General features: G+C 45.2%; 1 protein-coding gene across 12 annotated transcripts in view; it reads right to left on the bottom strand.

The window, feature by feature from the left end:
- Positions 1-25,611, bottom strand: part of RB1 (RB transcriptional corepressor 1) — a 132,504-nt gene that overhangs the window by 22,081 nt on the left and 84,812 nt on the right. For 8 of the 12 annotated variants that reach the window (XM_084821233.1, XM_084821242.1, XM_084821301.1 and 5 more), the window contains 6 exons: positions 24,676-24,734; positions 23,384-23,529; positions 17,542-17,646; positions 16,567-16,680; positions 16,309-16,475; positions 9,108-9,138 (listed from right to left, as the gene is read on the bottom strand). In XM_084821233.1, coding sequence (XP_084677359.1) covers positions 9,108-9,138; positions 16,309-16,475; positions 16,567-16,680; positions 17,542-17,646; positions 23,384-23,529; positions 24,676-24,734 — 622 coding nt within the window. Of the gene's footprint in view, positions 1-3,979; positions 4,288-5,067; positions 5,316-9,107; positions 9,139-16,308; positions 16,476-16,566; positions 16,681-17,541; positions 17,647-23,383; positions 23,530-24,675; positions 24,735-25,611 lie in introns of those variants that run through there. The other 4 variants (XM_084821251.1, XM_084821277.1, XM_084821259.1 and 1 more) reach the window with 3 other exon arrangements.

The following is a 25,611-nucleotide window of genomic DNA, read 5'->3' as shown; positions in this document are numbered from 1 at the left end:
TGATGGCTAACCAGCACTGGATCCAAAAACATGAGATTTTTCTCCAGACTCCTGACAAAGAAAGTGCAGTAGATAGCTTTGTGGCACAGTGTGCTGGTGTATGCCTTGTCCTCTGCAGCCATGCTAGCAAAGGCACTGCTGCAGGTACATGCCACAGAGATTATTCTGGTGGCCCCAGACTAGAGGGTGCAAAACAGTGCTGTGACCATCCAGGGATGGGACATTGCTAGAAGTACTAAACAAAAATTGCTTGTTGGAGCCCCTATTGCAAGGGCAATGTTGGAAGACCTACTGGAGGGCTAAACAAAAATAGACACCCAAGTGGCAGCTCTACAGTTAACTAAAAGAGGCATGTACATTCTCAAGGTGGCTTCTCAAGATGGCAGAAGCACCCACCCCTCTGCTAGATAGGAAGTGAACCTGGGCAGCGTATTGTATGCTTGGGAGATACAGGTGTTTAATAACCCAGTTGAAGATCCCTTGCAACTTTTTCTGTCCCAAGAAAGGGTGGAGGGGAATGATTAAACCCTTCAGATTCATCAAAATTCGTATGTTCCTTTAACATACATCCTCAAAGCCCTGCTCACCTCGAGTGCATAACATACTTTCCTTTAGATTATCTATGATATAGACAATATCTATAGTTAGGATTGAAAATGCAGGTTGCTTACCTGTAACTGTTGTTCTTCGAGTGGTCATCTGTGCATTCACACATATGGGCTCTGTGCCTGCGCAGAGCCTCGGTTGGGGAAACTTCTATAGCTGAGGAATATTTTTGGTGGGAACCCTCCCCCACCATCCACTGCGCATGTCCGAGTGGGTTCCCACCTGTTCCCTCAGTTCCTTGAGACTGCCTAATGTGGCCTCAAACCAGGAGAGAAAAGCAAATCTCGCCTTGGTACCAACATCGAATCCGACATTGACACCGAAGCGGGGATGGTGGGCAGGTTGTATGAATGCACAGATGACCATCTGAAGAACAACAGTTACAGGTAAGTAACCTGACTTTCTCCTTCGTGCATCTGTGCATCACATATATGGGTGAATGACAAGTTAACTTACTGGAGGTGGGTCAGTGGTTCAGTGTAAGATAGATGATAGAACTGCACGACCAAAAGTACAGTCCGCTCTCGGACATCGAGCCTGTAGTGCTGTATGTAGGTGGATGGCTTCGCCCAAGTCGCAGCCTTGCATAAATCAGGCAAAGCCACCCCTCTGTCAAATGCTACAGAAGTAGCCAGTCCTCTTGTTGAATGAGCTGTTACGTGTGGCAACAGTGTCCAATCAGCTAGTTCACAAGCCAAACGAATAGTCTGGACAACCGAATAGTCTGGACAACCCATGAAGCTAGTTGTTGCGATGATACCGGAAAACCTTTCCACTGCCCTCCGTAACAAATGAATAATCTACTGGACTTGCAGAAAGAGTCTGTACACGCCTTGTAGAAAGCCAGTGCCCTCCGAACATCCAGGGAATGCAAAGATATTTCCAATGGTGATGCGGAATTCGGGAGGAAGGCTGACAAATTTATGTCCTGGTTCAGGTGAAACTCCGTCACTACCTTAGGAAGGAAAGTAACGTCCAGATGGAGAACGACTTTGTCTCTGTGAAAAATCAGGTATGGAGAATCTATTCTCAATGCAGAGAGTTCACTCGAACTTCTAGCCAAAGCAATGGCTACAAGAAATGCCATCTTCCAAGACAATAGACATAAATCAACCATGGCCAGCAATTCAAAGGGTTTGGTTGTGAGGGCATGTAGAACCACCGATAGACTCCACTGTGATACCGGTGATCGAACCTCTAGTCCTCTAAGAAACTGTCTTAGTAAAGGATGAGAAAAAACCATACAACCATCCACGGTCGAATGGAAAGCAGAGGTAGCTGCTAGATAAACTCGGATGGAAGAGTATTTCAAGCCCTTGAGAAATAAGGAATGTAGAAAACATAGAATGTAACTGGAAGAGCAATGGAGAAGATCCATGTTGTTGGTAGCGAGAAACATAGAAAACACTTTCCATTTATTAGCAAAGGAGTGCCTTGTTGATGGTTTCCTCGCTGCTTCTAGCAGCTTGAGAATTCCCAAATCTGGGTGCCTCATCTGCCCTTGATTCTGTGACAATAGAGACAACGGGAGGCGCCAATACCTGCCCTTGGAAAGGGCTAGCAGAGGAGCAAACCAGCTTTGTCGTGGCCACCACAGTGCAATTACAATCACTTCTGTCTTGTCCACAATTAACTTCTCAATGACTTTTGATATCAGTGGAAAGGGAGGAAACAGGTAAAACTGCCTGTCCGTCCAAGAAAAGAGAAAAGCATCTTCTAGAGATAGATTTCCTGTCCCTGCTCTTGTGCAGAATTTTTCGCATACCGCACTGTTTGGAGTCGCAAACAGGTCCACTGTAGGGGTCCTCCATACCTGAAAAAGACAGTGGAGAATGTCAGGCGCAAGCTGCCATTTGTGGGATTGCTGAAAAATCCTGCTTAGGGAGTCTGCTAGTATGCTGTCTTTCCCTGCAATGTGTACTGCTGACAAAGAAATCCCCCTGTGATTGGCCCAATGGTAGATCTTTAGGGTCAGAGATACTAAACCTTGTGCTCAAGTCCCGCCTTGCTTGTTTATGTACCAAACAACTGCTGTGTTGTCCGAAGCGATTCGTACATGATGACGCGTTCAAATGTTGTAAGTACACAGTACGGAGGAGTTGGATGAAAAGGTAGCCTTTGGCAAAGATTCTCGACCATTGTCTACCACAGAAGAGATTGCAGCATGCCACTCAGCACCTGGAGCTGAACCCGATGAGCACTGTCATGGATAAAGTCTGCAAGAAACAATTTTGAAGAGGCTGCATCCGAAGTCTTCACCACCGAAACCGTGGCTGCCATCAATCAGAGAAGACATTGGATATAAAAAGCTGCCACTTCCTTCCGACATAATATTTCTGCAGCTGGACTGGTAATGGCCGCTATCCTGTTTGGTGGGAGAAAGGCCCATCCAACCGTGGAGTCCAGGACAGCTCCGACAAACAGGGTTTTTTTAGAAGGGCGGAGTTGTGATTTCTCTTTGTTGATGCGCAAACCTAAAACCTGCAAAAGGTTGCATACGAGAGTGATGTGTCAACATAGTGGGACAGTCCAGAGCAACTCTATTAGCCAATCGTCCAGATATGGATATATCTCTATTACGTGGGTCCGAAGGAAGGCACAGTCTACGGCCATACATTTTGTAAATACCCTTGGAGCCATGGCCAATCCAGATGGGAGTACTTGGAACTGCAAAATCCGCTGGCCGATCGCAAAACAAAGGTACTTGTGATGCGAGGGGTGGATTGCTATGCGAAATAAGCATTTTTGAGATCAATCGATGTGAATCACACACCCTCTTGCAGAAGTGGCAGGATGGTCGTGAGTGTGATCATGCAAAACTTCCTGGTGGAGATGAAGAAATTTAGATTTCTGAGATCCAGGATCGGTCGAGGCCTCCTTCAGTCCATCCAGTCAAGATAGGGCCGACCTTGCAAAGTACAAACCTGCAATACCAGCCCACAAGGGGAGTGTCACAGCCTCTGAATAGTGCTTAATCAGACCCTTCAGCTTACGGTCCTGAGTGTCCTTTAGCAGGGCTTCAGCTGCCAAGGGGACTGTGATGTTCTTGCTGAAGACCACTGCTGCAGTGTCTATCAAGGGCATGGTGAAGAGGGGCTCCTTGTCTTTGTCGCAGCAGTATAGAGAGGGCTATGATTTTGGGGGCTTGGAAATTTTGATAGGATCTTGCCATTCCTGCAGAACCAGTTTCTCAAAGCTGGGATTGAGGGGAAAGGTAGTGCTGGGAGCAGAGAAATGGTATTTGTTGCTGCTGCTTGCCTCCTTCTCTTCTGGCAGGTTCTGCTGGGTTAGACACCTTCTTCTTCTGGAAGGCTCCTGGGACACCTTGGGAGCCATCTGTCAGAGAAAGGTCTGAGGAAATATGAATTGCTGGGAACCCAAGGGTGTTTCCATGTCAGAACCAGAAAGTTTTCCTTCCTCAATCAAGGAGTCCTCTTCCTCCTGCTCCTCCAGCCTGGATTATTTGGCAGGGACCTTCTGATGTTTGGACTTGGAGATCTGTTTGCCCTTCTTAGGAGCTGGAGTCTCCCCCCATTTGGTCGGCACTGGGCTTTGTCTGCAAAATTGAGTGCTGTCCCGTGGCTTGAGCCCTGAATGCCCAAAATTGTGACAGGAGCTATTCCTGCATATCCTGCTTTTCAGCCTTCTCCTCGAGTCAAGCCTGTTTGTCTCCTGAGAGATCTAGAGGAGAGAACAAAATAGGAATAGGGAACATATAAGCAACCCTAAGGAGAAGGGGTGTCTAATGTTCCAGGCGTGAAGCCCCCGGGGAAAACAGACTGGAGCCAAAAAAGGGGGTCATCATTGCCCACCAGGCCGCCCTCCAGAAATGGGAGAAGGTGCAAGAGAGGGCGTGAGGGAAAATAAGGGGGAGGGAGACTCTCTTTCTCCCCTGCTCAAAAAGGGGTTTGCTGAAAACAGGTGTATCCCTTTCTAAAAATACTGTTCCAGCCAGGATTTTCCTTGCAGGGGGGGGCAGGTGAGCAGAACCTCCAGGTACAGAAAGCGAGAGGGCCCCTAACAACAGGCTTCAGGCAAGCTGCACCTGATCCAGCTGACAAAATCTCCCATGGAGGGAGCCCGAAAGGGTATGGGCCAAACAAACGGTCATTGCAAGAGGCGTCTGATTTGTGTGTGTGTTTTCTGTGATAGGAGGAGGCAATAAGGGCAAGGTGTCGAGGGGCCATGTGTAGTGATAGAGCCTTCCACTGCCTACTCACAGGGCTTGAATCCAGAGCTCCTCACAGACCCGGTCCACACCACATGAAATGAATGGTGGATTGGGGTGGGGAAGGGGTGGCCAAGCACGCTTTTTCACCCCAACCTGTGATCGGTAGCAACAGCAGGAGAATGTAGCCCAGGCGTAGGGTCCATTCCGAAATTGGGACGCAGATGATAGACACACCAGCCAGGAGCACATACCACTTGGAACGGGGGAGGGGAGGAGGAGGTCGTATAACCCCTGTCCGGTTCTGTGGAGGCTCTGGGAAAGTCAGCCCCGAGCACTGGGTCCTCGCTTAAAAGGGGGCGTGGATGGGCACAGGGAGGAAAGGGCCTCAAGGTCTGATCCAGCATGGACCCTGGAGCAGGGAACACAGAGCCATTGGCCAGGACCTTCCACCCCAGTACTGGTTCACCTCCTTAAATTGGGAACACGGGTGGGGGGAGAAATACCTTGCTTCAAGCTGTAGTTGTTTTCCCCGACTTCTCTGGAGATAAGAGAAACAAGAGGAGAGGAGAGGAGCTGTGCCCCAGAATGTACATCTGCCCTTAACAGGCAGAAAAAGAAGACTGAGGAACTTGCAATGGAGGAGGCACCAAGGAGGCAGGACTAGAAACTTATAGTAAGATTTGAAAGTTCTGCCAATCAACAGGGAGCCTTCGACTAACCCATACCTTATTGGTGCTTAAAGGGAGAAGTCAGGGGAAGATTTTGGCTACCCCAAAAACAAACCTTCAAATATAGAATATAAGAGATGATGATGTAATAGGATCAGGAAACTCCTTAGAAAAAACCAAGAACCTTGTGCATATTCCACCAGGGTTATTTGTGAACATCAGGTGGATCAGCGGACCACTCCCTTAATGAAAATCACTGTTTTATCCTGTTCAACCACCAAGATTCCTACCTTGGCTTACAGAAGAATCCCTTTCCATGTAGTTTTATAAATACAATGAATGGTTTTCCTGCTGGAAACAATAGAACCCTGCCCACTTCTTCTATCTACTCCAGGATGTAACCATAGGCCTCTAAATCAGTCAAGTGCAGCTAAGTAGTGGAGGATATAGTGGGAGACCCAGTGATATAAGGAAGTAGGTCTGAGCATTCAGATCATGAGAGCTGAAACCTCACCCATCTTTGCCAATAAGGGCCTACCATAATTATATCCACTCTTTCTGCTCTCTCTTTGCAAAAAGGAGATGAGAGGTTGAGAGGTGGGAAGGTACATATGCAAACTTTGGGAACATTGTGTTAGTGCATCTATGGTTTCTGTTCATTCACATATAAATTTGCAGAGAATCTGTGAACTTTGTTGTTGAATGGAGAGCCAAAAGGGTGTACTAACTATCAGTTTGCTCTGATGCTATGAATTTCTCTTAAGGGAAACACCATTAAAGATCATAACTACCCAGTGAAGGGAAGAAGAGCCTTGCTGAAAAAGAAACCAAGACTATTGGATCAGTCGCTCTAATGCCTGTTGCTGTGTCTGGATTATGAAACCATCTGCTTGGAGCACTAGACTGTCAAACTTTCTTGGATCCCCAGCCCAATAAGCTTCTAGTCCTTGGGTCTGGAATATCTTTCGAAAGGGATTCCCAGAACAGATGACTCAGTCAGTCCCTGCTTGAAGGATGCAGTCATCCCTTGTGGTGGAAGGGCATGAGATAACATTGAGTTGCAATCACTTCTTGATAAGGTTGCCTGAACTGCTACACCAGACTGGAATGAGAGCTGGCTCACAGGACACAGGCTGTGCTGAAAGTCATGTGGCCTTACCTGTCTTAAAATGGGCTGTGAAGGATTTTACAAACAACGACACTGAGGTATGTTCCAGAAAACAGAGTCGATGCAGGCTCACACATTTTCATGTGGTTGTATCAACTGCAAGCAATGTGGATCCTCCATTATTATTATTATTATTATTATTATTATTATTATCATTATTAGTATTATGTCAATGGGGCATAGAACCCAACAAATAGTTTACTGCTTTACTAGAAAAGAAGAGAACTGCATTGCCAGGTCACAAGAATGCTTGCAGAAAATAAAACCAGATGCAATGGTTAGGTAAAATACAGGTTAATATGCATCCCCTGTAGACACCAATGAGTCAACAGAGGGCATCTAGTATTAGCATCTTGTATTAATAGCAATAGCTCCATAAATACCTCTGGATTATTAGTGGAGCTTCTGGAGAAGGAGAACATGACTATATACTCCCATGAGATCTGCAGAACCTAGAGTTCCATCCCTGGAGAACTTAAGAGTCTTCCTCCCTCAATGGGTCTTGAACCCATGTTCCAAGGAATGCTGTGTTATCTCCTCTCTGCAGATCTCCTGCCAAGGGAACTAGATGGGTGCTACTCACCTACTGTTTTGGGAACTTCCATGTGATGCTTTACTTTTGCACAAGGAAAATGAAGTAATCTGAGAATTTGTCATGAGAAGTACCTGATCAATAAACCTGTTTCCAAGAAAATGCTAGGTTCTTCAGAGAGCATACAAATGTTTTGTCTTAAACCCACACTGTGGAGGAAGAGTTACAAATATCAAACTATAGTGAGGTTTAGACAATAACATTCTTGAATGCCTTAAAATCACCCAACTGTCTGTGGAGAAAACTTCTCCAGTTGAAACTTCCTCCATACTGGCAGGATATTGTCATCCTGTCAGAAAATTGTGACGTTCCTATAATCCCTGTAATTAAACTGGTGCCTAAAGGTACATAAGGAATTAGTAAAGCACTTAGAATGGTTCCGTTCTTCTTATCTAGGGAACAGAGGAAGAACCTACTTATTGTTCTTGATTCTATTATAATATCTTCAAAGACTCTCCTGCCAAAGAAAGGAGTACAGACAAATCAAGCTGAGACTTGAAGTATACACTCCATATATTACGAGCTGTACATTTAGTCTGATCAAATCTGCTGCTAGGGTTTCTGCTGTGGGGAAATGTTTAGGGACTAATCTTGTATCTATCATCAAGGGCAGAAGCCTTAGCTAGCTCGCCTAAACCTTGCAGAGAATTAAGTTCTGCTGAGGCGCATTTTCCAGGAGTTTCTTAGGCCAAAGGTTTGAAATCCTGATAGAAGGAAAGGTGATCTTTAGGCAGAGTCTGAGGTTTATCCACAGCTTTCAAATCAGAATGCCAGGGGCCAGTGTTCCTACAGAACCATCCAGTAGGGGAACCCTAGAACTCCTCAGAGTTATGAAGCAATCCTTTTAAAAAAAAAGTTGTAGCATCTACTGCTGTTGTCCTTGGAAACTCCCACTTGGCCTCTCAGGGCTTGGGAGAGACAGGCAGCTCCCTAAACAGAACAAATAGCTTCTCCTGTTACAGTGGCTTCAGAGGAAAAAGGCAGGCAGGAAACTCCTCAGATAGGGATAGAATATCCTTGCCCAGAAACCCTGCACCTTCTGAAGGGGAGAGTGTTTAAAATTCTTCACAGAAAAAGGTTCTGGAAACCCTTTGTTTCCTAACCAGAGGAACAACAACCCCCTAGTGTTCTGAGTCTCATTTGCTCCCAACTGTAGACTAAACCCATAGGGTAGTAGCCAATGGTACTACACAAAGTAGCCCCACTGAAGTGAATGAGCCTAATCTAAGTAAGACTACCACTGGATAGTGCCCATAGTCTCCTTATTCCAAATGGCTTGATCCTTTAGATAGGGTTGAAGAATGCTTTTTCTAGGAAGGGCTGGTAATGCATGGGAAGAATCATTCAGGGCTGCACCTGGTGGTGGGTGGAGCCAGAGCCACAAGTGAGTGGAGATCTCTCTTTCTGCCATGCCCATATCTCTCTCCTCCCCACAGCCAGGAAGGACACCTTCTGAAAATGTGGATCCAGCTGGATCAAATGTCTATATCACTTTTTGGCTGGTCCTGTTTCACTTTCAAACTGATAGGCGCCTAACCACCTTAGCTCACTAGAGAGCGATGATCCCCTTGAAGCTGTAATCAGAAAAACACAGGATGGACTTTCCCTGTTTGTGATTTTTTTCTCTCAAAATTGTTTCCCCACTTCAATGCAGGTGAAGAAAAATAGATTCCAGTATCTTTCCCCTACTGGGAGAAATGAAACTTGAGGGGGACAATTTTGAGAGGAAAAACAGTGAAACAGTTAACATCTCATTGCTTGCTCTCCCTCCAATGCTGTTTGCAGCGTCAAGCAGCTGCTTTTCATTTTTAAAAAAGGCGGTGAAATGTCTGCATAATGACATCTGTATAATGTACTGTTTGGCCCACTTTAAAGGATTATAACTTAAAACAGTAAACTCACCCCAAAGGATTCACCAATTGACACCAATATTCTGTAGAAACAAGAATTAAGAAAAGCATTTTATTTTTATTTTTGTATGACATGGATGTCAAAAGGCCATGCAAAAGATATGAGATGTAAGAACTGGCACACCAGGATGAAACAACTTGTACAAATATTCTCCATAAAATCAACTTGTACATTTTTACAGATGTTTGAATCAAGTGAACTAAAATTATCCTGCTGAAAGGCAACTGAATGAAAAAAAAATCAATACCTAATTTGTTAATCCCCAACCTATAATGCAGGGGTGTTGAACCTCAGACCCGCTAACCAGGTTCTGCTTGCCTGGGGTCCCCAACTGACCCTCTGGGGTTCCACAGATGGCCATGCCCTTTGCCTTGGCCCCACCAGGCGGTTTCCCAGCAGGGGCGCATTCCCCCTTCTGAAAGGCCGAAATGCCTCTCCTCACCCTTAGTTACTGGCAGCAAGAGCTCTGCACTAAAATGCAACTGTATCTCGGCCCCGGCCCTTTCGCCCCCCTCACTGCTGGAGTGCCCCCAGAATCTCTCCAAAATTGAATCCAGCCCAAGGGCTGGAAGACGTTTGACAATGCTGTTATAACGAAACACATTTGTGGGGAAAGAATACCCTAATTTGGCTATCCTTACTGTTGAACAAGCCACAGCCCAGCCTAGGGATGATGCAGTACAGTTCTGAGAGGGTGCATTCCTTCGACCAAACTAAACCAGTTTTGATGTTTGCCTTCCCTCAAGCTGCTTTTCTTCCATCCCTGGAGCTCCCTTGTCAATAGCCCGATGAAACAGACCTGCTCTGGCCAGACAGGTGTTAGATAAGAAAGAGCAAGTCACGATGATCATAGTCATGATGAACATAGCTGAAGTGGAAGTTGAAAGTTGGAGGGAGCAATCCTATGGCTCCTAGACAGAGGCTAGATGGCCACAAGATACGCTGCTTTCCGGGAACTGACCTCGGAGCCTGCGCTCCGAGGTTGGTTCCTGGAGAACCGACCTCCCCACAATTCCGCGCTGCCTCAGGGGCAGCACGGAACAGCCCCATCCTCCGTGCTTGCAAGAGGAGCACAGAGCGTCTGAAAAGGGGCGTGGCTGCTTACTTGTAACTGTAGTTCTTTGAGTGGTCACCTGTGCATTCACACATATGGGCTCTGTGCCTGTGTGGAAACTCATTCAGGAAACTTCCAACCTGCAGAGTTTTTTGGCCGGAACTCCTCCCCCACCGCCTGTGGCATATATAGCGTGGGTTCCTGCCTTCCCCTCAGTTCCTTGAGACCGCAAAGAGTCCCGGACTGAGAAAAATAACACCTCGGTACCAACAGGCTGTTGACAGTGAAGTGGGGACGGGGGGGGGGGGGTTGTGTGAATGCACAGATGACCACTCAAAGAACTATAGTTACAGGTAAGCAACCTGACTTTCTTCTTCGTGGTCTCTGTGCATCACACGTATGGGCGAATAACAAGCTAACTTACCGGAGGTGGGTCGGTGTGTCAATGTAGTACCAACAAAAGCACAAACCTACCAAAGGCACAGTCCGCTCGAGCTCGAATGTCCAATCTGTAGTGCTTTATGAAGGTAGAAGGCTTAGACCAGGTAGCCGCCTTACATAAGTCTACAAGAAGACCCTTGTAAAAGCCGTGGAAGTCGACACTCCCCTCGTCGAATGAGTCCGAATTCGGGTCGGTAAGTCCTTCCCAGAAACTTCGTACGCCAATTGGATGGCGTGTACTATCCAGGAGGCCAGTCTCTGAGAGGAGACTGGAGAGTCCTTATTGTGTCCTTCGTAGCAGAGGAAGAGCCGTTGCGAGTTGCAGAAAGGCTCTGTCTGACACCTGTAAAAAGCCAGGGCTCTCCGGACATCTAGAGTGTGCAGCCGCCTTTCCAAATTGGAGGTTGGAGATGGAAAGAAGGTGGGGAGGACGATCAGCTGATTCACATGGAAGTCCGTGGCCACCTTTCGAAGGAATGCTAAGTCTGGCCGAAGGACCACCTTTTCCTTGTGAAAAATGGTGTAAGGTGAGTCTATTCATAATGCGGAGAGTTCGCTTGCTCTCCTCGAAGTCGTAATGGCTACTAAGAAGGCGACCTTCCAGGAGAGTAGCCTCAAGTCCATGGTAACGAGAGGTTCAAATGGCATTGATGTGAGGCTGTTGAGCACCAGGGTCAGGTCCCATTGAGGAACGAAGTCTCTCAGAGGGGGAGCCAAGTTTCTGAGTCCCCATAAGAACTGTTTGCATAAAGGATGGCTGAAGATGGGGCACCCATCGATGTTGCCCCGCAAAGCGGAAATCGCTGAAGGATACACTCTGATGGAGGAGTACTTCAGGCAAACTGAACAAAGGAAGCCCATTTAGCTGAGTACAAGCGGTGTGTGGATGGTTTTCTCGCCGCATCGAGTACAGCCTGCACTAATGGTGGGATCAGCGGAGAGTGGTGTCTGAAGGTTGGATCCTCCAAGCTGTGAGGTTCAGGGTGTGGAGATCAGGATAGAGGATCTGACCTTGGTTCTGAGAAATCAGGTTGTTTATCCGCAGGAGCAGCAAGCAATGTCCATGTGCTAGGTTCCGTAGCGTTATGAACCAGGGCTGCCTGGGCCACCAGGGGGCTATTAGGATGCAGTTCGTGGCTTCCTGTCTGATTTTGGAGATCACCCTCATGAGTAGTGGGAACAGAGGGAAAAGATAGAAAAGGCGGTCTGTCCATTCTAAGAAAAAGGCATCGCCTAGTGACTCGCGGCCAACTCCGGCTCTGGAGCCGAACTGTCTACAGACTGTGTTTGCTGGAGTGGTGAAGAGATTGATCTCTGGTTGGCCCCACTGGTTGAAAATTACCTGCAGAACTGTCTTGGTGAACTGCCATTCATGGGAGCACCGAAGGAGGTGGCTGAGAGAGTCTGCCAACAGGTTGTCTTGTCCTGCAGTATGGAGAGCGGTCAAGCGAATGTCCTTGACAACGACCCAGGTGTAGAGGTGTAGAGTGAGAGAAAGAAGACAGGAGGAGTGCATTCTGCCCTGTTTAGGTACCAGAGAACTGTGGTGTTGTCTGTGAGGATCTGGATGTGTCGACGTCGGAGGCACGGTTTGAAGGCGCAGAGAGCTTTCCAAATTGCCACCAACTCCAAGAAATCTATTTGGAAGACCAGAGACCCTGAGTTCGCAGGGGGCCACAATGTGCTCCCCAACCTAGGTGGTCAGAACCCTGGATGGAGGAGTGGGAAGGAAAGGCATCCCGTGCGTCAAGTGTCTGAAGTCCATCTACCACTTCGGGCTGAGAGCAACCTCCTCCGGTACCAGGAGTGTGACAAAGAGGGGGTTGCAGGTCAGATCGAAGGTCCAGATGAACCAGTTTTGTAGTGGCCTCATCTGTAGTCAGGCCCATTCCATGACCGACACCATCGCTGCCATGTGGCCAAGTAGGCATTGGATGTCGCGTGCCCTGACCTGGCAAGTGATGAATATCGAAGTGGCTTCTGTGACGAGATTTTGTGATACAGCTCGACAGAAGGTACACCCGGCCCATTCTGGAATCGAGGACGGCCCGTATGAATTGAACCGTTTGTGTGGGGGCCAAATGAGACTTTTCCTTGTTGATTCATAGTTCCAGTGCCTGAAGAAGGTTTAAGATGTCCATGATAGCATGCAATAAGGCTTCTCGAGAGGAGTCCACTAGTAGCCAATCGTCGAGATACAGGTAGATCTCCACTCCTTGAGGCGGAGTTAAGTGCAGACCACAGCCATACACTTCAGGAACACACACAGAGCTGTTGAAAGACCGAACAGTAGAACGTTGAACTGGAAAAGTTCTTCTCCGATCGCAAAGCAGAGGAATTTTCTGTATGAGTGTTCTACGGTTACGTGGAAGTACACATCCTCGAGGTCCATCGTGGTGATCCAAGAGCCCTTCTGAAGGAGTGGGAGAATTGTGGCTAGGGTTGTCATCCTGAACCCCTTGGGAGTGATAAACTTGTTCAGGACTCCAAGGTCTAGAATGGGCCGGAGGCCTCCGTCCCGTTTTGGTACCGTGAAGTATCTGGAGAAGAACTCCTCCGTACCGGGGTTTGGATGAATGCACTGGATGGCGCCCTTTTGTAGGAGAGATTGGGTTTCTTTGTGAAGGAACTCCAAAGGTGGAGTGGTCCAGACTGGGCCCAGACGCAGGAGAGTGTTGAATTCTATTTTGTATCCGCGACGGACAATGTCGAGCACCCAGTTGTCGGATGTCACTCTCGTCCAGGCTGAATAAAATTTGTTCAGAAGGTCTCCAAAGGGAGGTTTGTAAAGGTTGGTACAGAGGGGGGATGAGTTGAAGTCAAAGACGACATTTAGAGAATCCCTCGCCCTTTGCTGGAACCTGGGGAGGGAGTAGTTTTTTCGTTGTTGTTGTTGTTGTTGTTGAGGGTATCTGGGTGTCCGGTCCCCAGATTGCCAAGGTGGGTAGGCCTGGTGTTGGTACCAGCGGCACTGACGGTACGGAGTGTATTACTGTTGTTGCTGGGATTGGCCGATGCCCATCTTACATGCAGCCGTTCTGGCTTTCTGCACAGAGTCCATCTGCTCGTCTGTTTTCGCACTGAATAAACCCTCGTCATCGAAGGGTAGATTTTCCATCCACGAGCAAGCTTCAGGGGTTAGGCATGCAGAGCGGAGCCAGGCATGTCGCCTCAGGGCAACAGAGCCTATCATGCCCTTGGCATTGTAGTTCTCCTGATGACGGACGGTATTGATTTGCTGACGAGATAGTTTGGATGCCTTCACATGAAACATCCTGGCTAAGTTGCGTTGATCCTCAGGGAGGTACGCGATAAGGGAATCCATTTTCTCCCAGAGGAAGAGTTGATACCTAGCCATCATCACCTGGTAGCTGGAGATTCTAAGTCCCAATGCTGCTGAAGAGTAAAGGCAAAATCCAACGAGACTGAGTTTACAGCCCTCCTTATCCACAGATGAGGCATGTGTTTTCTGCAAGCGACCTTGAGCAGACTCCACTATTAAGGAGCTCAGTTTAGGATGTGAGAAGAGGAAAGACGTGTCCGTCTCTTGAACCCTGTACATAGATTCCAGGCTCTTGGATGCTGGGGTCAAGGACGACGGCACTCTCCAGGTCTGCTGGACTGCACTCAGCAGGGCTAGAAGAAAGGGGATGGCCATCGGAGTGGACAGGTCCATCGTGACGGCATCAAATACGGGATCGTGGAGTTAATGTGGAGGTTGTTGTACCTCGATGCCCAATGATTGAGCCATTGTCAGCACCTGCTCAGAGAAGTGGCCCATGTCTTCGGAAGGCGAGGCTCTATCCCGTATCCCAATGACATCGTCTGGTGATGAGGTTGATGGGGAGGGGGGGAAGGAGGAACAGGAGGAGAAGTCTGATTGGTAGTCCTCCCCAGGTTCTTGCAAGTGGGCAGGGCATTGTGCCACATCAGGTGCATGAGGTGGAATTGCAGGTGGCGGGGGCTTGATGGTCCTGACTGGGTTGTTGTAGTGCTAAGGGCGTAGAGCGCCTCGGTACCGGAGGAGAGGGCAGAAAATGTCCCGAGAACCTGGAGTGTTGTCCGGGCTGAAAGGGAGCATGCGATGGAGAAGTAGCTCCTAAGTAACAGGATCCATCAAGGAAGAGGTCGCAGTCCCTCCGGAGTCTCCAGTCTGTATCCGAGTGCTGTCGGTGGGGAGGACACGACGAGGCTGAGAAACGATCCCAATCTCGGGATGCAGAGCATGAGCAATCATGCTTGTATTGCACCGGCCAACGATACGGACGGTATTGAACCGGAGATTGGTATCGAGGAGGCTGTCGAGATGAAAATGCAGGTCGATACTGAGGTGACTGGATGTCACAGTGATGCGGTGTTGGAGACCTGGCTCTCTGTTCCGGGGCTATTAGAGCTGGACAGGGTGGTGGGGTTGGTGTGTCCCTCAACTCACCCTCTGAGACCATGGAGGTCGGGTCCAGAGTAACGGCATGCGTGGGGGGCACGACATGACTTGGAGAATCAAGTAGAGGAGGAGGAGGAGGAGGTAGGTCCCACTGCTTTTCCTGTTGTTTGGAGGATTTCTTTTTCCTCTTCTTTTCCGGTGTATCCACCTCCGGTTTAAGGCGTTTTGCCCATTTTGAGAGCTTTTTTGCCACCAATATGGCCAGGCTCCTTCCCAGAGTACCCGAACCGGCTCAGCGGTTAGTGGGGGAGAAGACTGAATCGCAAGAGCCGCCTCTGCACTTGTGGAGGGGGCTACGATGGGCTGGTCCCTGGGCGTTTGGGCCTTAGGCATGTCAACCGCCAGAAGGGCCCATTGCCACAGGATCGCTTTTAGTTGATCAGCTCTATTCTTGTGACCCTACTTCGACAGCGATTGGCAGTGGTGGCAGGATTCAACCTTGTGGGTTTCTCCCAAGCAAATAAGACACAAAGTAGTGGCTGTCCGAGGAGGGCACCTTACTGCCACAACCTGTGTGTCTTCTGAATGGAGGCCTCAGGGCCATACACCAAAGGAGAAAAAACATGTCGCCACTGAGGCCAACGACACTCTCCAACACTGTCGACAATTGATGCGCTCTCTCTCTGTTTCTCCACTCTCTCTGGCTCTCTTATAAGATAAGGAAGAAGAATAAGGTAAAGGAAGAAAATAGGTTTTAGATAAGACAAGATAGAAATGCAGTGTGACAGAATGTCGAAAAGCTCCCCATGAAGTAAAGCTAAGGCGGTCTGAAAGGAACTGAGGGGGAAGGCGGGAACCCATGCTATATATGCCACAGGTAGTGGGGGAGGGGTTCCTGTCAAAAAATTCTGCAGCTTGGAAGTTTTCTGAAAGAGTCTCCGTGCAGGCGCAGAGCCCATACGTGTGATGCACAGAGACCACAAAGAAGAATATAAGGAATATAATATAATGCTATAAATGCTATATATAGTATAAAGCAAATATTACTTGTAGTTAATTTAGAAATTACTAGCAAAGCCAAATACTAAAGGGCTCATATAATGAAGGGATGGCAAGAGCTGATCATTTTCACTAAAAAAGACCCATTCTGTCTAGCTCGTTTTTGTGTTTGATTTAGTGACTTACTAAGCAATCCTATATATATTTACCTGGGAGTAAGGCCCCTTAAGCCCAAGGGGTCTTACCTTACAGTAGGCATGCACTGCACTGTACATAAAATTTTAGTCATTTGCTTAAATAAATAAGTTACCAACCTTGTTTTTGGTGTCATTTTGGTGGGTGATAACAACACTTCAGAGAATTTGTAGGGGCTTTTCAAAGGTGAGATATAGATGTTATTTCCCGCAGGAACACGTAAAGGAGAATTAGAAAACTTGTAAGGGCTCTGAGGAATCTGTGGTATGGGTGATAACGTTGGAGGCTGTAACGTGAGAATTTTAAATCAGTGCTGTGGAGTTTTCTTAACTTCTGTTAACTTACACTAGACATAGGACAAGAGCACAATTACTTACCCTATTGGAAGCATATTGCAAAATATTTGTTTTCAGTCTCTGCATGAACACCAAGTTGTAGAAGACTATAATGGAATCATATTGTCCTTCCCTGATCAAAACACACTTGAAAGTCTAGACAGGATTAGAAAATTATCTATAAACCATCTTTAATAGTAGCATTTCTGTGCATTCTACTCCACAGCACACTCCCAATGGGTATGCCAGTCTGTGGTGTCTATCATATGGTTAGATTTCCCTCCAGGGTTGCCTTTTGATAGGACAATTCTCTGAATCCGACTCAGCAATGATGGGCCAAGAAAGGCAATTCATCTTAAAAGAACATGGGCAATTGCATGCAAATGGGTTTAGTCGCTATAGGCAAGGGTAAAAATCTTTTAGCTAGCAAAGCTGAATGCACAAAGGGTTTGTTTCCAAAGCTTGACCATTTGTGGAACCTTCCCCTATGAATTTTAAACATACCTGCAACTGTATTTCACCAGCTGACCTTGCTCTTAAATTGTGAAACAGACACACCTTGAAAACCTGCCAGTAGCTGCAGGGTTTTCTTGACACTTACACAGAGATTAGCAACAGGACATTGGTGCTGGTCTCAGGTAGTTTCAAAGAATGACTCCAAAACCAGTGATAGATTAGGAACATCTCTCAGTGGAATAAAAAGGGGCTAAATATAATGTTTAAATATAATTTTGGATATTGCAAGAATTCAAGACCCTCTTTAATTTAAGTGACTAACACACCCATACTGTTTTAGTGCCTGCTGCCCTTTTCTGAAGGTCATATTTAGATGCTTCAGACACATAGTAGTGTCTTGGGGAAAATATTTTGTTTTCAAATGGCTCTCAGTGCTGGGATACAATAAGACTCATTTGATCTGCCCACATAATGCCCTACTGTCTCAAAGATATCTTGGATATAACAACAGATTTAATTCAAATAGTTACATAGAAAATTATGCTGAACAGCTTTCCATACCTCTTGATTTGCATTAGTGAGTTCCTTATATGCTGTCACAATAGTTTTAAATCTGAGATCAATGTTCTTCACCTTGCATATGCCATACATGGAACACATCATAATCTATTGAAAAGTAGAGAACGGCCATCAGAACTGGTAAATCAAGGAAGCACCTAAACTCCATTATGCGCCTTCTCAGAAGCTGTAAGACAGGAGTGGGCAACTTATGGCCCTCCAGATGTTTTGGCCTATATCTTCCATCAGCCCTAGCCAGCATAGCCACCCCTGCTATAAAAAGGTGAACACTGAGCAATGACTCAAGAAATTAAAGACCTGAAATGTTTCTGCTTGCTACCACAAATCAAATTACTGCTTTGAATTGCCTAGGATTTAAATTTATTTTAGATAAATATTTATATGCCATTTTCTACTAAAAATACTCAAAGTAGCTTCAAACAAATATTTAAAAAATCCTAACAATGCAAACAGACCATAATAGAATAATCTAAAATTCTAAAAATTAAATCTTAGAGCATAGCACAATTCCTTAAAAGCAGCAATCAAATCAACCACTAAAGCCTCAAAAGAATAAAAAGGTGTAAATCATTGTTGTCTGGGGGGACATAGGATACTGGGAATTTTCACCTCCAAGACCATAAATACAGCAATGACCTTGGAGGTAAAAATCTCCTCTTGGATATTTACCCCCACCCCCCTCCCAGCCGCTGCAGAAAGATTTGCAGTGGCTCCTTTTCCAAGGTCAGTGTCACCCAGTAAACTGAGTGACTTTTAATGTCAGCTATTTCATCAGGTCTTGGTATGTCACTGAGTGACACCACCCAGTGTCACTCAAGTAAACTGACAGGAAAAAATAGGTCACAGTATCCCCTGCTTGGTGGATTCTCCTGGTAGGTCAATCCACCAGAGCAAATCAAGACAGTTTCAGTGGGAAACCTGGGCATAAAATCAGATTTAAATGGGTCAAAATAATCGGTTTCCTCCAATAGCGTCTGGCATTGCACTGCCACCACCTACTTGAATATCTTGCCCAGAAAGGGGAAGATTTTCAATCTGCTGGCAGATATTTTAATTATTTGGGTCTAAGGACGATTTTTAAGAAGAAGCCACCCTTAAGGCAGTTGGGATTACATCCTGGTCCCAACCCACCTTTCCCTCCCTCCCTCCCCCCCTCCCTCCCCTTGTTGTTGTTGTTGTTGTTGTTGTTCAGTCGTGTCCAACTCTTCGTGACCCCATGGACCATAGCACACCAGGCCTTCCTGTCCTCCACTCTCTCCCGGAGCACACTCAAGTTCATGTTCATTGCATCGGTGATGCTATCTAGCCATCTCATCCTCTGCCGTCCCCTTCTCCTTTTGCCTTCAATCTTTCCCAGCATCAGGGTCTTTTCCAGGGAGTTTTCTCTTCACATTAGGTAGCCAAAATATTTGAGCTTCAGCATCTGTCCTTCCAATGAACAGTCAGGATTGATTTCCTTTAGGATTGACTAATTTGACCTCCTTGCAGTCCAGGGGACTCATAAGAGTCTTCTCCAGCACCACAGGTCGAAAGCATCAATTCTTCGGTGCTCAGCCTTTCTTATAGTCCAGCTCTCACAGCCATACATTACTACTGGGAAAACCAAAGCTTTGATTATACGGACCTTTGTCGGCAAGGTGATGTCTCTGCTCCTTAATATGCCGTCTAGGTGTGCCATAGTTTTCCTCCCAAGGAGCAAGTGTCTTTTAATTTCATGGCTACAGTCACCATCTACGGTGATCTTGGAGCCCAAGAAAATAAAATCTGTCACTGCTTCCATTTCTTCCCCTTCCATATGCCAGGAAGTGATAGGGCCAGATGCCATGATCTTAGTTTTTTTAATGTTGAGTTTCAAACCAGCTTTTGCACTCTCCTGTTTCACCTTCAACAAGAGGCTCTTTAGATCCTCTTTGCTTTCTGCCATTAGGGTGGTATCGTCTGCGTATCTGAGGTTGTTGATAATTCTCCCGGCAATCTTAATTCTGACCTGTGTTTCATCCAACCCACCGTTTCTCATGATGTACTCTGTATATAAATTAAATAAGCAGGGCAACAATATACAGCCTTGTTGTACTCCTTTCCCAATTTTGAACCAATCGGTTGTTCCATATCCGATTCTTATTGTTGCTTCTTGACCCTCATACAGGTTTCTCAGGAGACAGGTAAGGTGTCTCCCATCTCTTTAAGAATTTGCCAGAGTTTGTTGTGATCCACACAATCAAAGACGTTAGCGTAGTCAATGAAGCAGAAATAGACGTTTTTCTGGAATTCTCTTGCTTTCTCCATGTTCCAGAAAATGTTGGTTATTTGATCCCTAGTTCCTCTGCCTCTTCGAAACCCAGCTTGTACTTCCGGTAGTTCTCGGTTCACATACTGCTGAAGCCTAGCTTGTAGGATTTTGAGCATCACCTTGCTGGCATGTGAAATGAGCACAATTGTACAGTAGTTTGAACATTCTTTGGCATTGCCCTTCTTTGGAATTGGAATGTAAACTGACCTGTCTTGTGGCCACTGTTGAGTGTTCCAAATTTGTTGGCATATTGAGTGCAGGACTTTAACAGCATCATCTTCTAGGATTTTAAATAGCCCAGCTGGAATACTGTCATTTCCGCTAGCTTTGTTGTTACTAATGCTTCCTAAGGCCCACTTGACTTCACTCTCGAGGATGTCCAGCTCAAGTTCAGTGACCGCACCATCGTGGCTATCAGGGACATTACGATCTTTCCTGTATAATTCTTCTGTGTATTCTTTCCACCTCTTCTTAATCTCATCTGCTTCTGTTAGGTCCCTGCCTTCTTTGTCCTTTATCATGCCCGTCTTTGCACAAAACGTTCCCTTGATACCTCCGATTTTCGTGAAGAGATCTCTAGTCTTTCCCATTCTATTGTTTTCCTCGATTTCTTTGCATTGTTCATTTAAGAAGGCCTTCTTATCTCTCCTTGCTATTCTCTGGAACTCTGCATTCAGTTGGATATATCTTCCCCTTTCTCCCTTGCTTTTCACTTCCCTTCTGTCTTCAGCTACTTGTAAAGCCTCATCAGACAGCCACTTTGCTTTCTTGCATTTCTTTTTCTTTGGGATGGTTTTAGTTGCTGTCTCCTGTACAATGTTACGGACCTCCATCCATAGTTCCTCAGGCACTCTGTCTATCAGGTCTAATCCCTGAAATCTATTCCTCACCTCCACTGTATATTCATAAGGGATATGATTTAGGTCATACCTGAATGGTTTAGTGGTTTTCCCTACGTTCTTCAATTTAAGCCGAAATTTAGCAACAAGAAGCTCATGATCTGAGCCACAGTCAGCTCCAGGTCTTGTTTTTACTGACGGTATACAGCTTCTCCATCTTTGGCTGCAAAGTACATAATCAATCTGGTTTCACTATTGACCATCTGGTGATGTCCATGTGTAGAGTCCCCTCTTGTGTTGTTGGAAAAGAGTTTTTGCTATGATCAGCGTGTTCTCTTGACAAAACTCTATTAGCCTTTGCCCTGCTTCATTTTGTACACCAAGGCCATGCTTGCCTGTTATTCCAGCTATTTCTTGACTTCCTACTTTAGCATTCCAATCCCCTATGATGAAAAGGACATCTTTTTTCGGTGTTAGTTCTAGAAGGTGTTGTAGGTCTTTGTAGAACCGATCAACCTCAGTTTCTTCGGCATCAGTGGTTGGGGAATAGACTTGGATTACTGTGATGTTGAATGGTTTGCCTTGGATTCTTACTGAGATCATTCTATCGTTTTTAAGATTGTACCCCAGTACTGCTTTTCCCACCCTTTTATTGACTATGAGTGCTACTCCATTTCTTCTAAGGGATTCTTGCCCACAGTAGTAGATATAATGGTCACCTGGATTGAATTCGCCCACGCTTGTCCATTTTAGATTGCTGATTCCCAAGATGTTGATGTCCAATCTTGCCATCTCATGTTTGACCACCTCCAGCTTACCTTGATTCAATGATCTTACATTCCAGGTTCCTAAGCAATACTGTTCTTTACAACATTGGACTTTCTTTTCACCACCAGACACATCCACATCTAAGTGTCCTTTCAGCTTTGACCCAGCCGCTTCACTCTTTCTGGAGCTACTTGGAAATTCCCTCCGCTCTTCCCCAGTAGTATATTGGACACCTTCCGACCTGAGGGGCTCATCTTCTGGTGTCGTATCTTTTAGCCTTTTGATACTTTCCATGGGATTTTCTTGGCAAGAATACCGGAGTGGGTTGCCATTTCCTTCTCCAGTGGATCACATTTTGTCAGAACTCTCCGCCACGTCCTGTCCGTCTTGGGTGGCCCTGCACGGCACAGCTCGTGGCTTCACTGAGTTACGCAAGCCCCTTCGCCACGACAAGGCAGTGATCCATGATCTCCCTCCCCTAGTAAGATGTTATCAACCATAAAGGACAAGCACTAAGTGGACACAGAGGCCACATCCCTCCAAGCACTTTGGCCACATCCATTATTGCAATAACTGAAATTCATCCAAACAATAATGGTCAGATGCATCCCCAGTAACATCTTGTACTGCATGCAATATGGCATCCAAGTTGGATTGGAAGCGATCAATTTGATCACTAAAGTCGTTTGTTTGATCACCACATTAGAAGATTCTCTCAGATATCCCTGGTAGCCTGGTTCAATTACAGATTCAATGGTTTCAATCTGTAAAGCCTTACATGTCTTGGGACAGCAATACTTGATGGGGTGCAAATGAACGTACCCATATACCACAATCAACATAAGAATCTCCTCTGAGGGTCAGAGGATGGCAACAGGTGAGAGGGCCTTCTCAGTGGTACCCCCAATTATGGAATGCTTAATAATCTTCTACTCCCAGGCATTTGGTGGCATATGATGGGGGTTTTAATGTCAGCTGTTTTATCAGGTCTCAATATTTTATTGACAACTTTTTAGTTGTTATAATTTTTTAAAACGTTGTATGATAAATATTTTATATTATTTTTATGTTGTATTTTGGGTTGTGATTTTTGTGAACTGCCCAGGAGCTTTGGCTGTTGGGTGATATAGAAATGAAATGAAGGAAGGAAGGAAACCTATAATCAATAGCTCTGCACTACTCAAAATAGTTCAGCTGGGCAACACTGTACTGACACAGAGATGGTGGGAAAGTATTTCCTTCTTTGCCGACAGTGACTGGACTCCAAAAGAGTTCTAGCCTGTGTTTCATTGGCCGTGGCTCAAGTTTTCTTCTATTTATATTTTAGCCATCTTTCCTGCTACTCCATCACCAAGGTCCCTAGTATACCAGGAAGCTCTAATCAGTGGAACAAGGCACCTGGGTCATCTGTGCATATTGGAGATTAACCAATGCTCTTCAACAACAGCACCAGCTGTGTCAACAAGAAACTCCCTGAAAGGTATGAGGAAACCATCCAGACCCATCAGTCTCTGGGAACAGGCTTTCCTAAAAGTCCTCCATCAATTTTAAATTATTAATACTTGAAGAGCAGATTTATGATAGAATAAAAAGGGACTTATAAATTGCATAAGAATGTATCCCACAGTTCAGGATAGGCCATGATCCACTGGAGACCACTGACCAATTAATGTTGGCCAACTTGCATCTACTGGTTGCTGGGACTACTGGACTATATGGACCTTAATGTGATCCAGCAAGACACATCCTATGTTCTTAAGGAATATTCAAGATCACTTTACACATATTAGTCATGCCTTAACTGCTGAGAGATCCTGAGAACACACTCTTGTGTTCTAAAAGTATCACACACTGGTGGAGATTCTAGTTTAAAAAAAGAACAAAACATCATCTTTCAAAGTCAGCCCACCCCTATCAAAGGTATTACCTGGTCTAAGTGCCTGTCTTTCATAAGTTCATATTCATTTTGCAATGTGTGATGAAAAAGTGTCCAGATTAAATGTTTGAGTTCAGGGTGGTCAGACAGAAGACGTAAACATAAATCATTCAGTCGCATATAAGCCAACCAATACACTAGAAGAGAGAAATCACTATTTAGATATTAGAATAGTCTTCAAATCATTGCTTAATATATGATATTATGTAATGGCTTACTACCATAAGTACAAGAATGTACCACAAAAAATTGTGCTTTTAAGAACAGCAAAGTCAAGATACAGTTCCTGGTTACATTCTGCAGTTGGTCAGCGTATTTGGGGAGAATATGACATTTCTCAAGTGAAAGGTAGTCGCTTTTGAGTACAGCAGCTGGTAGCATGTACTTCAGCACAGATATATACTGCTCTTGTTGTCTTTGCTGTTAGTTCAGGAAAAGTCTTTTATGGTAATATAGAATCACTGAATAAATTTGAGTTATTAAACTTAAGAAGCATAAAATAAACTAGTAACCAACAATGAAGTTTCACAGTCTTGTTCTACCCTGCCTAACAGTAAAAGGAAAGGCAAACATTATACATGCTAGCAGTTAATCACATGTGGCAGGGCAAGGGTATCATTGAACAATTGCATTAAAATATCTTTAAATTGCTGTATCTGAAGATAGTTTGCACAATACCACAATTACTTAGATATAATTTTACAACAGTATCATTAAATAATACATTTCAGAATTATGTTTAAACTGCTATAAAAATAGATAAGAAGTATGTTCTGTAGCTTCCGAATATAAGAGTTTAAATTCAAACTATGCTGCAACAAGAGTTATCACATGGAGAACATTGTGAAGTTCTTTGGATCCAAGCCACAGTATCCTGCCCCCTTTGCTACAATTATGCCTGTTTATTATGCCCTCCATCATGCCTGGACACTGCTCCACCTGACAGCCACCTTCCCTCCTGCTATCAACTGTCACTACTGAGGATGTTAGTGGAAGAAGCAGCAGCAGCTCTCCCACTGTGTCCATGACCTGCAGAACTTTGCAAGTAAGAATGTAATGTTTGAATTTGCTTTTTTCCTCCTCCTCCTCAATCCTCTTTCCTTTTGTGATGTCTTTTAGATTCTAAGCCTGCAGGTTTACAATAAGAATTTATTTTTCTTATCTTTGTAAGCTGCCTTGGTAGCCTTTTTGGTTAAGAATAGGATAAAAAATGCGGTAAAAATGAATAAAACACAGAAAAAACAGGTTTGAAAAAAAAGATAGAAAAAAGAGCATTTACCAACCTTTTTTATAGAACAATGATAGGGAAGTAGATTTGTATAGTTTTGTGGGGGAGAGATACCTAGAAAAACAACACAAATAAAATCAAGAATGACCAGCAAGAATGACCAACAATGAACATTTTCAGATTATCTCAGGCTCTACAGCATAAATATTTGTTTCAAAAATTTACAGTAGCATAGCCTGGATTCCTCTTCATCAACTGCATTCCAACCCATTCTCAATTATTATCACTGATAGAGTGGCAAAGTCATGCTGAAAAAAGTAATGAACAGCCAAAAGTACTATGTGCACAGCTTAGAAGTCAGTGAGAATTTGCTCACTGATTTCTAAGGGCTTTTCTTGCTGCAGCATATTTTGGATTTAAGGTCACATTGGTAATATAGGGCTGTTTCACACTTATGGTGGCCACCATGACGGCTTTAGGAATGTATATGATGTGGCAGCACCATGTGTGAGAACTGGCACCTCCACATCTGGCTGTACATGGTGCTGCTGCAATATGTGCAGTTGAGACATCCTAACCAAGGTGCTATTTTTGTTATTGATACTTGAGACAACAACAAGTGGACTGTTCATCTACTATAATGGCAGCTGACTTGCTAAATCAAGCCTGCCTCAAAACAAATATGTTCTCCTACCTTGTGTACTTATAGCAACGAGCTGCAGTCAAAACTAGTTCTCAGGCACATGAATTACATTATACAGTGAAACATTTGTGTTTGATGCACATACACTTTATACTTTTTCATATATTTTTCATGTACAAAAAACCGAAAAGAATATATCATAGAATCATAGAATAGTAGGGTTGGAAGGGGCCTACAAGGCCATCGAATCCAACCCCCTGCTCAATGCAGGAATCCAGGTCAGAGCATCCCTAACAGATGGCTGTCCAGCCTCGTCTTGAACGCCTCCAGTGTGCAAGAGCCCACCAC

This window comes from Heloderma suspectum, chromosome 1 (genome assembly GCF_057233095.1).
Source record: "Heloderma suspectum isolate Gila_16-S chromosome 1, 16-S_ref, whole genome shotgun sequence".
NCBI lineage: Eukaryota > Metazoa > Chordata > Lepidosauria > Squamata > Helodermatidae > Heloderma > Heloderma suspectum.
The sequence above is the reverse complement of the archived record's forward strand: the minus strand, read 5'-3'. Positions and strand labels throughout refer to the sequence as shown.